The 17,484-nt window shown below is 41.1% G+C and overlaps 1 protein-coding gene across 3 annotated transcripts in view; it reads left to right on the top strand.

Annotated features, from left to right (window-relative positions):
* The window catches only part of BMPER (BMP binding endothelial regulator), a 265,707-nt gene that overhangs the window by 160,624 nt on the left and 87,599 nt on the right, over nt 1–17,484 (top strand). For 2 of the 3 annotated variants that reach the window (XM_043872379.1, XM_043872377.1), the window contains exons 9-11: nt 1,324–1,464; nt 3,636–3,740; nt 7,566–7,611. In XM_043872379.1, coding sequence (XP_043728314.1) covers nt 1,324–1,464; nt 3,636–3,740; nt 7,566–7,611 — 292 coding nt within the window. The remainder of the gene's footprint in view (nt 1–1,323; nt 1,465–3,635; nt 3,741–7,565; nt 7,612–17,484) is intronic. The other variant, XM_043872378.1, reaches the window with a different exon arrangement.

The following is a 17,484-nucleotide window of genomic DNA, read 5'->3' as shown; positions in this document are numbered from 1 at the left end:
TTTTGGAGAGGGGTTTGGTCTCATTTCCCTGCTCTTGGTTCACACTAACTCAGCACTTTAAGGTCGTTGCTAATCTACCCTGGGACACTTCTTTCCTCCATCCTGTCTTCTGCTAAGTTTCATAAATATTTTGCTCTTATAGTCATTCCACCTGACATTCTACTCCAGGTGAAATTTCAGCTTGTTGGCTGGGAAACTGGAAAAATTTACTTTTCTTAGGCGCCTCTGAACTTTTTTCCCATGCATTGTTGAATGAGTCAATAAGTACAGCTCACTTGGCTATTTTGTCCATGGAATGCCACTTCTTTTGAAATCAAGCCACACTCCTTAATGTTATAGATATAGACTTGTCACCCTTAGAGTTTAAGTGCCCTTGATTAAGGTCACACAGTTGATGGAAGACCTATAGAACCCAGACCTAGCTTTAGAATTGCTCATTTGGTTCCTTTGTGAACACGGAACACACTAAGGAATTTCATCTTCACAGGGAGCATGAGCTCTAAATTTTTACTCTTTGATCAAAGATGTCCTGAGTTTACTGTCAGTTCTAGAAGGTGTCATAAAGCCATGGGGGAGACCTGAGGGAACACTGTTAAGGAGGATTGCAAAAGATGAGAAGGGCAGGAAAAAAGAAGGAAACTGGTTGGTCCATAGTGCACTGGGCCTTCTTACCCAGTGGCTGGAGCAGAATATCCCATCAGTCTCCTGAGCGTTAACTGCTAAGCCCTTGGAAAGTGGGGTGCATATGTCACACTGTTCATAGCTTCCTCTTCTTCTAGTCCAGATACTTAGTCAGCAAATAAAATTTTGAGGTGAATGAAAGGTTTTTTGCAGTGAATTAGAATATGGTATCTTCTATCCCTGGGTTGGGAAGATTCCCTGTAGAAGGGAAAGGCTACCCACTCCAGTATTCTGGCCTGGAGAATTCCGTGGACAGTATAGTTCATGGGGTCACAAAGAGTTGGGTACAACTAAGCGACTTTTACACACATCTTCAGCATATGTTTTAAAGAAGTTAATTGTGGGTTGTTAAAGGAAGACCAGGACTTCCCTATAGCTCAAACAGTAAAGAAACTCTCTGCGATGCAGGAGACCAGGGTTCCATCCCTGAGTTGGGAAGTTCCTCTGGAGAAGGGAATGGCAATCCACTCCAGTATTCTTGCCGGGAGAATTCCATGGACAGAGAAGCCTGGTGGGCTACAGTCTGTGGGGTCGCAGAGTCGGGCATGACTGAGTGACTAACACACACAAAGGAAGACCAGGTAGGACGTCTGGTGGAGGTGGAAATTGTTTTTAACTTCCAGTTTGCTTTTGGGCCCTCAGGACTCCACTGTTGTGTGTAAGAAGAAGTGCTCCCACCCTGGTGGGTGCGACAGAGGCGAGGAAGCCTGTTGTGATGACTGTCTCCTACGGGTGCCCCAGGAAGACGTCAAGGTGTGCAAGTTTGGCAACAAGATATTCCGGGTATGTCATGAGCCTAGCTCATGGGAACTACTATACGATACTGAGTTGTAGAAAGCTCCTAGCAAAGTGCAGGTTGCAGTATTTCATATTTTGTGTATACATGTATGTATGTGTAAATGTACTTATTTATATTATAATATATGTACATATATGTTTAGAGTCAAGGACAGTTGGGGTAGAGAAGCAACTGTTTGAAAATGTGTTTTCCTTGGCTTTACTTTTGGTTTATAACATACATTAAACCTGTAAAACATTGCCTTTTCTAAATGTGGTGGCCAGTGGTTGGGGCTGAGCTGAGGAGTCCCCTGATGGTGCAGCTATGGGTACCCAAACGCCTGGGGACAGCAGTCAGACATGTGCGGTGCTTCTTGCCAAGATCCTGATTCTCTTAGAACTTTTCCACTAAGCTCCTTTTCCAGAGAGAGATTTTCTCATTGGGAAGATGTTTGGGTGAGGTTGTGGCCAGCAGAGCAGGTGAACACAGATGAGACAGTCCTGCCCCAGCTGAGTTAGTAGCGTCGTCTGCTGGCCATCTCAGGTGTGTTTTACATGGTTTCCTAGTGCCGTGGGTGGGAAGTTGGCCAGTGACCATTTAAACGTTAGGATTGAGATCACTGACTTTGTCCAAAGTGCTGCCCATCTAGTTTGTTTTCCCCATGGGTGGAGGGAGTTTCTCTGTACCTGAAGGTGTCATCTCAGGGTACTCTAGAGAATTGAGACCCTCAGAATCAAGTCGGAGATGGAGGCCCCTCAGGCCCTCAGCACTTGGCTAGACTTCCTATTACAGAGCTGAAGGGAGCGTCTTGATTCTTACGACATCTGTAAAAAGACTTGATGTGTCATGCCTAAGGGAATGGCGTCATGTGTGTGTATGTGTGTATGTCTGTGTGTGTTGTGGTTCCACCAGGCTTCCAGAGCTACTCATGTGTCCTTTATACACGTCATCCTCTGTCTCTGGAGCATCCAGATGCGGTAGGCTCACCCTGATGACACTTTTGTGCAAAGTGCTTTCCAGGCTCCTCACAAAAAGGTTCCTTCATATACATGGACGGGGCCTAAAGTAATTTATGGAGTCCTAGAAATGCACACTCAGAGAATTTGCAATAGTCAGATGCCCTTTAAAACTGATTCAGTCAGAGAAATAAAAGGCACTAGAAACTTAGGTAGTCCTTAAAATACCTTCCAAAAATGAGAAGGAAGAGTATGAGGCATAGGTGACATCAAAGATCTGGGCTGGTTTTCTGTTTTTAATAAAATTTGCTGCTCAGATCCAAAAGCCCATAAAGGAATCCTTGCTCTGTTTTCAGGCCTAAATCTATTGCCCATGATCTTTTTTCTCACAAGCAAGAATACACGTTACTGCATGTTCCCAGAAGTACAGGATTTTTGTGGCTGGGCACTTGGCAATTGCAGATTATAAATCCAATAAGCCAAAGAGATGCCTCAAACAGCCTTTCCTGGGCTAGAAAATGTGTCCCAAGTACTACCCAGCCTTTTAGGAGGAGAGTATCAGATAGGCAGGGACATGGGATGAATAACTCTTGGAGTTTTCTGTCTGTGCTTCACATTTTCAGATGGTTTGCTGGTCAGGTGTCTGCCTGGCAATGGGAGTCATATGGATTAGTCTCCATTCTTTGCATGTTCGTGCCCCATGTGGGCCAGAACCATGTCACATCTGGGAATAAACTAACCACCTCCGGACATCTCAATTAACTAGTGGCATCTGGGAGAACTCAAACTTTTCAGTCCTATCAAATGGAAAAATTAGACCCTTGTTGTTGCATCATGTAGGAAAAGTCTTGTTTGTCTCCCAGGGTGAAGCTAAGTAAACAATGCAAGAGGAGCAAGATGCAAATATGACTTGGTTTGATGTGCAAGCATTTTTTTTTTTATACCCTGGAGGGGAAATGTGCACGCACATGCACACACACACACACACACACACACACACACGCACATGCACATGCACACACACACACACACACACCCTAAGATCTAATGTTTCTATCAGATCAGTTAGATGTAGATAAACACCTCAGAGTAATCCAATCTACTGATGGAAGCCATCACTCAGGGAAAGAAATGCTTTCCTTGACAGACCAATCCTAGCCTGCTGGACTAGCTCCCATCAGCCTCCAGCTTATGGAAGAACTCTGTGGTCTCTATTGCAGGATGGAGAGATGTGGTCGTCTGTCAACTGCACCATCTGTGCTTGTGTGAGAGGCAAGACAGAGTGTCGCAAGAAGCAGTGTATTCCCATCAGCAGCTGCCCTCAGGTTCGTCTGTAGGTTGACTTTCTCTTTACCTGAGCATCTTGAGAACCATCCTGTGTGTGGCATGGTCACCTCCCATCTTCTGAACACAGAATTCAGATCCTCCAAAACTTCCAAGTTCCCAAATAGACACGTGTCCTTTGCAAAGCTTGCTCCTTGTTCTTTATGGTTCACCCAGATTTTAGCCTAGCAGGGTAATAGCTCTTACCTCACTCTGTTTTTCACTAATCTCTCCCAGTTTTTTGTTTTAATGTCTCCAACTTCTGTTTGATCAGCTCCCTGATGTCTTTTGCTGGGTTTTCTTTTGAATATCATAACTATCCTTTCATTTTACCTCTCTCTCTCTCTTTTTAAATCAGTTTTCTTCCCGTAGCCATTCAAAGGAATATGTGGTTGTTTATTAATAAATTCCCTAAGGAGTTTCACCTGCCCAGTGGCACCCTCCAACCCCTTTTCTGAAGTTTCCTTCTCCAACCCGGGCTCTGTTGTAGTCCTGAATGGAAATGGCGTCTTTATGGAAATACCTCTTTTCAGAAACCCGTAGTTCAGTGCCCTGAATAAAGCATCCATTATCTTCCAAAGCATGAGCTTCATTGAATTCACCTCAGCAACTTGAAACCTTTCAAGGTTTTATGCATTTTGGGAAAATGTCAAGCCTATTCAATACCTTCCAGTGAATGAAAAAATACATCCATATATTCAGGACATGTCTTCCCTTCTCTGTCAGAGACAGCGTTTAATTTTATTCACATCTGTTATTATTATAAACAAAAAGTTGCTGTTTTTACGTGAGTGCCAAATGAGGCACAAAAAAACAACAGCTGTTGCTATTGCACAACTGAATAAAGGGGGGAGAAAAAAAGAAAGAAAAAAAGAAACCCTAATTAGTCTTGCTTTAAAAAGCCTCAGACATAAAACTGAAAACCTCCCATAAAAGAAAAAAAAAAAACACACCAGGAGATACAATAAGGAGAGTTGAGCATGGTCTACTTATAAATATTCATTGGGAAAAATGGTATCACATCATTTTTGCCCGTCCTTGGGGAACCCTCACTGCTAATGAACTCCTGTGGCACATGTTAGGAATAATGGGCTTCCTTATTCTACAAGACAAAGACAAAAGGCTGAGCCAGCCTGGTGGCTCAAGTAACCAGCCTCTGCAGGCCCTGGTGGAGTTCCCAGCTTCACTTGAGTCCTGCCACTTGCGGCAGGTGTGGTGGCCTGCATAGACCTCTTGCCGTGGGGAGGTCAGGCCTCTTTTTGTTACCAGCATCTTGGTTCATGTCTCTTTGTGGGCCCTTTTTGGGCCAGGAGCATCCGTCTCTCCAGGCGCAGGTCTGGTGTTCCCCCACCCCCACCCTACCCGAGTCTTCTTGTCTGAGCCCGTCAGGCAGTGTCTGGCTCCTGCCTCAGGGCCCACCTTTTTGTTTCTAGGCAGTTTTCCAATCATTCCTTCGGCTCACACTTTGCCTTCTCAGGGGCCAGCGCAAGCACTTTGAAAGGTAATTTAGTTCTACCATAGAAATCCTATTATATACTTACTTCCCCTCCCCTGCATTGCTTGGGGAAATTAATTAAAAAAAAATTTTTTTTTTAAGAAGCAGACATATTCCTGCTCTATCCTTCCTGGCTACTATACATCTTTTTCCAGAAGTTTGCTTGCCTTGTTGAAGAAGGATTGTGTGGTTGTGTTCCCTTCTTGACAGTCCCCCAGGGGCAAAAGAGTGCATTTGGTGAGAAGGACCAAGGGTTCCACTGGGGACAGGTTCATTATGACAGTCATTCCATCACTGTTAATATGTCCTGAGACTTCCTCTGTAGTCACAGGACCAACTTCATCTGATACTGAGACACCCCCCCACCCAAGTGAAGTGAAATCACTCAGTTGTGTCTGACTCTTTGCGGCCCTGTGGACTGTAGGCCACCAGGCTCCTCCGTCCATGGGATTTCCCAGGCAAGAATACTGGAGTGGGTTGCCTTTTCCTTCTCCACCCAAGGTGGGTGCTATTACTAGGTCCTTCTTACTGATGCTTTCATGGGGTGTCCAGAGATCCTCAGCGAGTTCCACATAACTCAGGAGCACAGACATCATAGCTTTCTCTTGATTTATTCCCCGCCTAATTTAGTGATGTTTCCAGCCCTTCTCTCACTTTCTGAAGAAAGGAAGTGGCTGTTTCTGTCGAGGTACAGATGCAGGGAATCACAGAGTCACCCTTTGCTGGGGCCTTGGTTTAAACAGCTCTCTTGGGCTCAGACAGAGCACTGTATGCCATCATTCCATCAGCCGGAGCCAGTCTGCTTTGCATTGGTCCTCAACTGCTTTTAGGCACGAAAAGCCAAAAGAGTCCTCTGGGCCAAATAGAAACAGACAACAGAGCTCTTGGCCATGAAATTGTCATGTTGCCCCAAACCATGGAGGGCGGCATGGCACGGAGTTTTGAGTCTCATTCAAACCTGTCATAGCCTTTAATGTACCTTTTTAAAGCATCAGACATGGTTGAATTCTTTAATTATCAACTGCCACCTTTTTTGTTGTTGTTGTTAGTGTGATTTGTTTTTTAAGTACCTAAATCTACTCTTGATGCAATCAACAGGTAGTGAAACAGGGCTTGACACAGTCTCGGGCCACCACTCTGTGATGTTTCCTTAGTCTCCTGTAGAGAGGGGAAAGGGGCATGTGTATATACAGGGCTGTTGTGAAGCATGAATGGATAAGGAAAGAAGAAGGTACAGCATTTTTTTCCTATACCCAATGTTAACTTCTCTTGAAGATTAAGATGAGACCCCTCTCATCTTAAAAATCTGGAGTGAAAAGTTGGCCTATAAGGTCACACAAAATTAAGTTTGATTTTGGGTTCTACTACCCTTGTGTTACATGATATCAATGTCTTCATCTATATGAAGGAAAATGCTCAGCTCACTAAGTTTTTGTGCATCTTAATAACAAAAATTATAATATGTTATAAATATTAACTTATTTTAAATCCTTACAGTTAGCCTGATGTTAGGTAACCTAAGGAAAATATCTAATAGGATGTCTATTTCATAGCATATGCTTCCTTAATGTTCATTTTCTTCTGCAATTCTTCTCCCCTGCGATTCCACTGAGTCAGAGATAAAACAATGTCAACTCTGATAAGGGTCCTGAGATTATGCATCTTCCTTTAAATGTCAATCGTTAGAGAAAACTAGAAGACATGCGGTAGAGGAGATTACACTGTTTTTCCAGAAAGGTAATGGAAAATTACTCAGCATTTCAAAACCCTTAGCCACATTTGGCTTTGACTACATAATAGTCAGGGATAGCATACCACTCTCTGAAAGAAGGAATCAGGTTGAATTTCATTTGTGGCACAGATATTGTTCATATACATAAGCCCAAGCTTGGGTTACTGTTTATTTTTGGCTCCCTCCAATAAGCAGAGACAGAATGAAAGCTTTGCATAGATTGATAGATTGACAGCCAATTCCCATTTCTATGTGTGTGCACTTGGTCTCTAGAGGGCTAGATTTGAGTATCAGTGAAAAGGTGGAATCCAGACTGTCTCCATCTTCCCTCCATGTGAGAAAAATCACACCAGTGAAACCTTTAGGGATTATATTTCTCTGAGGATAAAAACAGGAAAGCTTTTTGAATGACTTTGCCTGACTGTAGAACCTGATACTTAAAACTTCATTTTCACCACCATCATCACCATCTGGGCATCGAGTTCAAATACAGCTTGGACGGATTTCATTGATTTATCTGGTATGAGATTTAAAAAAGAGTTTTGTCCTCAGCAGACCCTGTTTATTAACACTGAACTCCTTTTTTTTTTTCTTGATTAGGGTAAAATTCTCAACAGGAAAGGATGCTGTCCTATTTGCACTGAAAGTAAGTTTATTGAAACTATGCTATTAATATTTATTTTGCATTTTATAGTACAATAAGAAAAATGGTGGTGTAAGTTTTCAGCCTCTTATTTCTGTAGGAATAGAATGGGATCATCTTACCTTGCTACAGACAATTAAAGTCAATGGTAATCCTTGCACAGAAGCACAATTAAGACAAACGTGGATGTTTCTGCTGGGATTTGTTGCTATGAGAAATTTAGAAGACAAATGGTCTGATGAGGTTTTAGGAAGGGCCAGATAGCTTGATGTGCCTTTTAACTGCTAATAGCATTTGCAGCCATAGTGACTAAAAGATAATGATATCCTGTAAAGCCAAACATTATATATAATCTAGGAGAGATTCTCCTTCCTTCATTATGAAGCCAAACAGTTGCCCGTCTTCCTCCCTCACCCTCACCACTGCTTCATCACTGTTTCACTTGGGCACATCCCGTGTTGTTCCTGGTAAAGAGAAAACAAGAGGTTATTTGGTTGGCAACGGTGTAGCCATCCTGTTATTTTTAACTGAGTTCTTGAAGGTTCTCTCTAACACAGCCATTTTGAAAGCCGTCTGGGACTGTACTACCCACCACTTAGACAGCATAGCAACAGATTTCATGTTATCCCCATATGTAACTGTGCCCAGATCTGTTAGCAAACCACTGTTTCAGTCCCCTCACATTCATATGGTTTCTAGATAGCTTTCTGAAATGTTTCACTGAAGGAGGAGTATTCATAATGTCACTGTCAAATTAGTATGATAAGCAGGATTAACCCAGCCATGGAATCTATTGGGATGTATTTTGTGAGCCATTCAGGCTTAGAGAAGTGGGCTTTGATGATAGTTTAAAGCAGCTTGCACATGGAAAGAGGTTTGTTTATTTCACTTGTCTGAAATCAGAGTTTATATTACTAAGAGTTATCCTGGCTCTTCTTTTTAGACAATAGATACATAGGTTCATTATATATATTACCGTATATACATACATTGCTGTTCATACATACATATATATATACATATATATATCACTATTTTTTGAGACTGAGAGATATTAAATGATTATGCACTGTACACTGGATAAAAGTGCTGGCTGAATTAAGGAAAATTAAGTTTTAAACTTAATGAAAGAATTTTTCTGTAAAGATAAGGAAGTACATAAATTAAGTCAAAGGAGGCCAACTAAGTATATTAGTAGAGCCTGGGAATTATGCAGGAAGAAGAATTAGCTACGATTAACACACCAGTTGATTTTAAAACATGTGTATAAACTATTATATTTAATCATCTTCCCAGAGACTCTCTGAGGAAATTTTGTTTATGGATGGTTTGGAGGCCACTTCCAGCTTAATTCTTTTTTAGATGTGCAGAGTCGAGCCTAAATTGATGAAGTTTTCTTCTGTATCCATGTCAATGAAGATGTTTACATTTCCCTAGAAAGTATCTCCTAGTTAAAGTATAGACCGATCGCCAATGAACAGATAGGTTACATCTGCCTGTCTCATGCTGTCAGGCAGGAATACTGCTTATCAGCTTAATAAGAAAATGTATGGCCAGTCTTGTACAGAAATAGCCTAAATCTTGAATTACCAGACTTTATGTTACAAGGATGATTGTTGAGATCGTTGAGAGGAAAGCTACATTTCATTATTAGTTTATCCACTATGGGCTAGTCTTTCCAAATATATTGGGTTCACCAAAAAGTTCCTTCAAACTTTTCCATAACATCTTACAGAAAAAATCCAAAGGAACTTCTGAGCCCCCCTAATAGCATACTGGTGACTTATTAGAAAACAAAAAGAAAAGAAGAACAGAAGAATGAGTATGACAAAAACCAAACCAGATTTTTAGCTGGTCATATTAAATATTGATTGGACACGTGTTGTACGTTGTATTGTAATTATAAATGTTGTCCATGTGAATAAGTCCGTGACTTCTGCCACTGAGAGAGGCAAGTTGGCAATGGAGGAGTCACCCAGCTGCAGGGATGCCAAGGAGATGACTGACTCTGTGCACCTGTGTCCAGCAGGTCAATATGGGACAAGTCCAGGCCTGTGGTTCTTGGTCCAGATCGAGGTGATATCATTAGATGGCGATGTCTCAATTTCCTTTGGTGTTCTTTCCATCTGTTTACTCTTTCTTGCTCTCCAGCAGTTCTTCCATCAATGCTGTAAAACACATTCTACTTGGAGAGGTTTATTTGTTCAGATTGAGTTATGAGATGGGATGACTTCCAATTTTTTTTAAGCAATGCCTAGATTTTCATAGCACATTCAGGTAGACTTATTCCGATGTCCTTTAGCTGCAGTCTAAAGACCTCCTATTTTGAAATTCCTTTGTCATCATATCCAAGATCCAGAATAAACCTTAGAGCTCGTTTTTTTCCTCCTACGTCAATTATGAAAACTATTCTGGTGTATGAGTTTCTAGAACAGGCAAATGAAGTTTGAAGTACAAACTAAGGCTAGTATTTTCTAGAACCAGACAAATGACTGATTTCTGTCTCAGTCAAATAAAATCACACATGCACATATATACCCTGCTAGTTACTACAGAGTTTCCAACCTCAGTGTTATTGATTGTTTGGCCAGATAATTCTTTGTGGTAGGGGCTGTCCAGTGCATTGTGTGATGTTTAGCAGTGTCTCTGGCCTCTACCAACTAAATGTCATTTAGCAACCCAACAATATCTCCAGAAATTTCCACATGTCCCCTGGGGGGCAACATCACTCCTAGTTGAGAACCGCTGGTACTCTAAACAGAAGTAGCAGCATGGGTTAATCCAGAAACAAACACCTATGGTACTAATAACAGTAAATTGACTCTTGTAATTAATTAATTAATTTTAATTAGAGGATAATTGCAATATGATGTTTTTGTCATACATCAACATGAATTGGCCACAGGTGTACATGTGTCCCCAGAGAAGGCAATGGCACCCCACTCCAGTACTCTTGCCTGGAAAATCCCATGGATGGAGGAGCCTGGTAGGCTGCGGTCCATGGGGTCGCTAAGAGTCGGACATGACTGAGCAACTTCACTTTCACTTTTCACTTCACACATTGGAGAAGGAAATGGCAACCCACTCCAGTGTTCTTGCCTGGAGAATCCCAGGGATGGGGGAGCCTGGTGGGCTCCCATTTATGGGATCACACAGAGTCGGACACGACTGAAGTGACTTAGCAGCAGTAGCAGCATACATGTGTCCCTTAACACATTGATGAGATGGAGTAGGAGCATAAAGTGAGGCTGACCTTTGCTGATGTAAAAAATGACACTGCAGAAGCCTTTGGATTTAACTGAATGTGTTTCAGTGTTTTCATTGCCTAGCTCTAGAAAAAAATTTTAAATGTATCCTTATGTCTCAATTGATTGATTCAAGTCACCATCTTTGTTTTAGTTGCTAGGAAGCTATAAATAAATTTGTATCTCATCTCCAATAGCATGTGGCTTTTGAGTAATACACTTTCTCCTGACTTCATCTTATATGTCTTTTACCTTTGAATGTTTTGGATTGTTTAGTATGGATGCATGTAAGCTATTTCCAATCCTCTTTTGAAAGGAGGCAAGATAAATATAAGTGTTAGTCACTTGAGTCATGTCCGACTCTGTGACCCCATGGACTGTAGCCCATCAGTCTCCTCTGTCCATGGAATTGTCCAGGCAAGAGTATTGGAGTTAACCATTCCCTTCTCCAGAGGATCTTCCCAACCCAAGGATTGAACCTGGGTCTCCTTCATGGCAGGCAGATTCTTTACCATCTGAGTCACCGGGGAAACCCATATTATGTATGTAGAATGGCAATCCACTCCAGTATTCTTGCCTGGAGAATCCCATGGGCGGAGGAGCCTGGTGGGCTGCAGTCCATGGGGTTGCAAGGAGTCGGACACGACTGAGTGACTCACACATACACACACACACACATATACACACATATGCATAAATAAAATGGACTGATTACATAGTATCCAATCTAAAACTTATTTTGGTTATCTGCAGTAGTTAAATGAGTATTGCATTATTTCCAACAGTGACATTGCATCATCTGTTTCTAAAATCCTAGAGAATTCCTGCCTTATTGACCGGCTTAATCTGCCTTGGTAGTGTTTGAGGCTCTCAGACCTCGGAAAGGAACAGTGAAGAGAAAACTCAAACATGTAGAACATTTTTATAGGCTTCTCCTTAAAGTCAGTGCCAATAGTAATTTATAGTTACCCAGGTAAAATGATTGAGGTACAAAACTGTTATACTCCTTATAGTATAGTAGTCTTCAAAGTCTGGAAGACCAATGATGATTCTATAAAAAGACAGTCCTCTTAAAATCGGACCTGAAGAAAGTGTGAAAAGGATTACTGTCTTTTACTAACATGGGACACTGTCTTTTTCAAACCGAAAAGAATTAAACTTGGTTTGGAGGATTTATTTAACATAAAATATTTAAAGTGAGCTATACAAACTTTATGAAGCTTTGGTGTAAATGCTGTTTCTTGCTAAAGTATGAGATATAGCTTAAAGCAAGTCCTGCTTTCCCTGAGCTGAGTGTCATAGGACTGTGAATTGGGTGCCAAGAAGGCCACTGTCTGTTGTGTGTGTAGCACTTGGGTTTGTGTAAAATGTTGTCTTACTGTGTGTTGTCAAACCGTAGGCAGAATCTTGACCTAGCCACCCAACAGAGACCCGAATCAGATAAATTCTTTGCTGGCAGAATGTCTGTTTTCATACATGGAAATAGTACTCAGTGGCAAAATTTTCACTGATAAGAGATGGAGCGGGGTGTGTGTGTGTGTGTGTGTGTGTAGAGAATGAGAGAGAGAGAAAGAGAGACTGACTTTGAGAAAAAATTTAATCTCCTAACCATCTGTTAGATCAGAGGCAACCAAAGGTAATCCAGACATAGATGCCCAAATATCTCTGACTATCTCAGATTCGTTAAGCTACATCAGTCTTAACCATCAGAATCCCAACCCCAAAGGAAAGTTCACGTTTACATAACACAGAGGAGGGTAGGGTATACTGAGCACAGCTGTGCATTTAATTGAAATAACCTCAACTACATGTCCCACAAGTAATAGGAAATATTAGGTTTCAGCAACTTAGGGTGCGAGGAGGCTCACAGTTGCCAGCTGACTTTTTAAAACCCCCAAGAGTTAGATTTCCAGCTGTGTGCATCACTGGGGTGTCTGCTGTCCAAGAGGGCCCCTGTATGCTGCTTGCACCCACTACGGACATGGTGGAATTGCCCTGGCTGGTCTTGGCACATCTTTCTTAAGTTCTTGAGCATGGCTACAGCAATCTCCAATTAAAGAGTAGTTGTAGAAGGGGAGGATGCAACAAGTTAATGAAATAGTGACCTTGGGGTCCATTTTATTAGAAGTCTCCTCTGACAGAGGTTCTGCAAATTAGTAATGCTGAGTTTGAGCAAGGTTTCTGGCCTCCAAGACTGTAAGCAACTCCAGGTCCCTGGACGTCAGGAGTCTGTCCTTAACTCAGGAAAGTGAGGAAATTTGAAACCGGAGCTCAAGATGCTTGTAGAATAAGAAATTGTGGTGTTGACTTTAGCCCTGCCGAGGAGGTGTTAAGCTAAGTAGCCACTGAAGTTTCTGCTCCAGCATCTGGAGGTGGGTTTGTCACTGCTCCTGAGGCTCAACCAGCAGACGGGGTGGCAAATAAAACCCAACTGTACCACAAGTGGTGGCTGGGAAACCCCACACAGGCAGGAGCGGCATTAGAAGGGAGTGAGGGAATCAGTTTATGTTCTGTTTTATATACTACTCTAAGGAATATTGTTTATTTAATGTTCTGACTGTAGATTGATGTAAAGTTGGAGGGCCCTGAGATTATTAGGGGTCCCCTTCTATCCATGACCTATTGTCAATTTCAACAGGGTGTCAGTATTTCTTAAGTTGTGACTGTTAACAATCATTACCACCATCATCATTGTCTAACAATAATGGCAGTAACTGTAATAGCAACAGCAGCCAATATCTATTTAGATCTGCTATGTATGGAAACAGGTCCTAGGCTGTCTTTGTTTATCTTCTTTGATCCTCACAGTCCTTTTGACCATTTTATGGCCAAGTAAATGTCATTAGCTCCATTTAACAGCCGAGGAAACTAAGACTTTGAGGTTAAGAATGATGCCCAACATAGGTCGTGGAGCCCAAATCAAGCAAGTCCAGGGCTTGGACTGGAAATTCTATCTTTGACTTCTCAGTCATTTTGTTTGATTTGATAACCAGTTGCAGTTAGGAAGGGAAGAGAAGGTCTGGAAGGCTTTTTGACTGGTGGGGATTAGAGATTGGAGAAGGATTTTAGGAAGAGTTTCTAATTAGACAGCGTTTCCCTCTGCACCACCCAGGAAGAAATGTAGATTCAGACGCCCATACTTTCGTCTACCTGGCGATATCTTCACCTTTCTGCTCAGGTGCAGAGCAGCTGGTGTGCTCTGTTCTCAATAAAAAAATCAAACTGGCATGGTTTCCCACGTTATTCATTTTTCCAGGTTTTTTTTTTTTCCTCTTGGAAACTCAAGGTTGAGATGCTTGCAGCAGTAAATGAAGATCTCCCAAATCTTCTTACTTACAATAATAAAAGACATGTAATTTGAAATTTGGAATAACTGTGTATACATTCCATCAGGAGTAAGAAAGAACAAAATCTCTCTGCCAGTCAAGCTCATCACCATTTTAGCATCATGGAATTGTATAAATGAATGGACCTTAATGTAAGGTCAACCTTCCCACTTCTTAGGTAAGGAAGTTGAGGTTAATGGTAATATTAACTGGAAGAAAGAGGATAAAAACCTGAATATTTTTTATTCCCTACTCCAATATTCATTCTATATTATTGTATGGAATTTTGATTGGGATATTTTTAATATAGATGTACCATTATTAAATCATTAATTAAAAGTGACTTTCTTGCCTAATTTTGGAAGAGTATATATATATTTTTTTGGAAGAGTATATTTTATACATAAAGATACATATAAATTCATTACTAGATGTATGGTACATTTCACCAAGGCTGCCATCTTGAATCTCAAGAAAGATGCAAATACCAATTTCTAAAGAAACTTATGAACAAAATCTCTTAGCAGTAACGAACCTAAAATACAGCTAAGTGACAAACCAATACAAATCCCAAACTCTGAAAAATATGCTTTGTGGAACAAACTGTATGGTGAATTACACATTACTGTATGCAAACCTGAGGCAGGCTTATACCTCTCTTGAGGTCACATTTCCTCTGAGTAAAATAAGAACAACACAAAACTGCTATTCTGCTGCCGCTACAATTGCTCCTATTACCAGCAGCAATTTACTGAATGTAAATCTGTGTCAAGTATTGTGATAAATGCTCTCCATGCATTCTGTTACTTAATCCTCACAACAATCCATGCAATGGAAGCTACTGTTATTCTCATTTTACAAATGAGATCTGAGGGTCTGAGAAATTACTAATAAATAAGGTGTGTGCATGCTTCAGTCATGTCCAACTCTTTGCAACCATGTGGACTTTAGCCTGCCAGGCTCTCCTGTCCATGGGATTCTGCAGGCAAGAATACTGGAGTGGGTTGCCATGCCCTCCTTCAAGATGTGTTAGCCAGTAGCCTGATCCATGAGATGCCAATAGCCTGGTCCATGAGACTCCAGAGCCCAAACTTTTGAGCACAATTGTATATTCTTTGTTGACTGCATTTAAGAGGTTTACTGCCAAATATATATGAAGTTTGCCAATTTCTTTCCTCTGTACATGATTAGGGGCTTCTATTTGAAAACATTTATATCTATTCACCTTTTCAAACCTTATCTGTGTCTTGGAGATCACTGAATCTCTTCAGTTTCTTGGATTACAATACTTGAATTCTAACCTTTCCTTGCAGTTGGGAGATATGATTGATTAACTACACTCTGTGGTTCCCTTTGATGTGAAGTTGATGTTTATGAATAGTATCATCTTTTTCCTTATCCAGGTCCCCTTCTTGGTTAATGCGCTCCTCCCACAACCACTGCTCCTCTCCTCTGCTCTGCTCTTTCGTATTTCTCCTTAGGACACATGTCTGTTCTGCTTTTACTTTGTACATTCTCATCTTGTGAGTTCACGGCCCTGCCTCCACGGTACCTGTTCTGTAGCTACTCTCTCAGTCTGGTTTCACATTTGTCCAGATTTCCAGGTCCTTAACACAGGACTTCTTAGCAAGATACGAATATGGCAGATCTCAGTTTCTCACTTTTTTGGAGGCTACATTCTTCTTTCACAAAGGACTGTGTTTGAATTTGATTAACAGTTGCTACCTTTGATTCTCTAAATTATCCGGGTTGGGAGTTGGATGGAGAGATGGATGGCTGTTTCCAACCCCTATCTGTTGACTGAATTCTGGCACCCCTTTATCCCAGCTGCACAGGTTTTGAGTCTTAGTGTTATTTCTCATACTTTTGGCATTTTTCTCCCATGTTGATCATCAGTCATCAGGTCTGGTTGATTGTCTCTTTGCATTGCTTTTCTAATAAATAATTTCCTTCCCATTCCCATGGCAGCCAACCCCTCATCCTATTCCCTGTGGTTAACCTCTGCCTTTTCTTCTTCAGCTCTTTCTGCAAGCCACTGTCAGAACCCAAACTTGGCTTTCATGAAAACTACACCAGCTTCCTTCACTGGTCTCTGGCAGAATTGCACAAAGTTTGTTTTATAAAATGTTAGTGCTGAGGGATCCTCATGAGTAATATTTTCAAAACAAGTTTCTATGATTAAATACATTAGGGAAATGCTGGGTCAAGTAAACTTAAATGTGTTTCCTCACTGCAGAATTCTCAGAGCCCTTTATATGCCAGTGTGCAGGGTAAACTTTCAGGAGGATGATGGAGTATAGAGTCCCTCTCGAACTAATTTGGGCTGCAGAGGTTTTTTTTCTTTTTTAATTTCTACTTATTTTGGCAGAGTAACAGGCAGGATTGATGTTTCATAGGAAACATGTTAAGAAATGCTGGTTCTTTGGAATAAATTTAAACTTCTCAGGCTGATGATAAATCTCAGGCCAGTTTATTTAGACGGCTGGGGTGTTTTACATCTCCTGAAGCAACTACCCACTTTGGGCATATCAGTCTCCTGTTATTGTGCAAGCTGCCTTCTTTCCCATGTCTAAGACTATCATGGTAACAATCTTCTTTTGGTCTAGAGGCTTACTCCACTCAAGCTCTAAATCTACATTTTGTTTGTCTTCTAGATGAGCTCAACATTGTCTTTTCAACACATTTACCTTTTATAAATATGTTACAATCTTATCCAGTTCTATTTCTGCCAGCAGCAGATTTGCAAGATTTGCATAGCATTTGTAATGATACAACCAGTAATGACTACTCTGTAAGCATCTGTTATGTTCTCAGCATTTTCACAATGCTGTCTTTACAACCACCATGCAAAGTAATTGTTCTTCGACTCATGTTACAGATGAACAGACTGAGGTTATGTAGGTAGTATGCACATGATTTTGTAGTCAGTGGGTGGCAAGACTGGGATTCAAACCCAGGACTCTCTTCTAAGCAACTTAATGTTCACAAAGCTCTAAAGTGGTTTCAAAGCTGGGAGACAGGTTAATTTAGAGATGAGAAACACATCTCTCAGGTAAAAAGTTCTCTTTACTGATAAACAGTAATTTCTAGCTTTAGGAGAGCAGACATTTTAAGATCAGGGCTTAGATTAGAGAGTATCAAAAATACATCTTTTATAACAAGTTTGTATTAACACCCAGTGAATTTCCAGTACTCTGGAAGGTGTCATGGAGGACATGGATAAAAGGTTGATACAGACCCTGAGCTGAGGAACTTGCAATGTGGTTGGAGAGAGGAAATGTAAACATGTTAAATGACAGAACCAT

Source organism: Cervus elaphus, chromosome 18 (genome assembly GCF_910594005.1).
Source record: "Cervus elaphus chromosome 18, mCerEla1.1, whole genome shotgun sequence".
In the NCBI taxonomy this organism is placed as follows: Eukaryota; Metazoa; Chordata; class Mammalia; order Artiodactyla; family Cervidae; genus Cervus; species Cervus elaphus.
The sequence above is the reverse complement of the archived record's forward strand: the minus strand, read 5'-3'. Positions and strand labels throughout refer to the sequence as shown.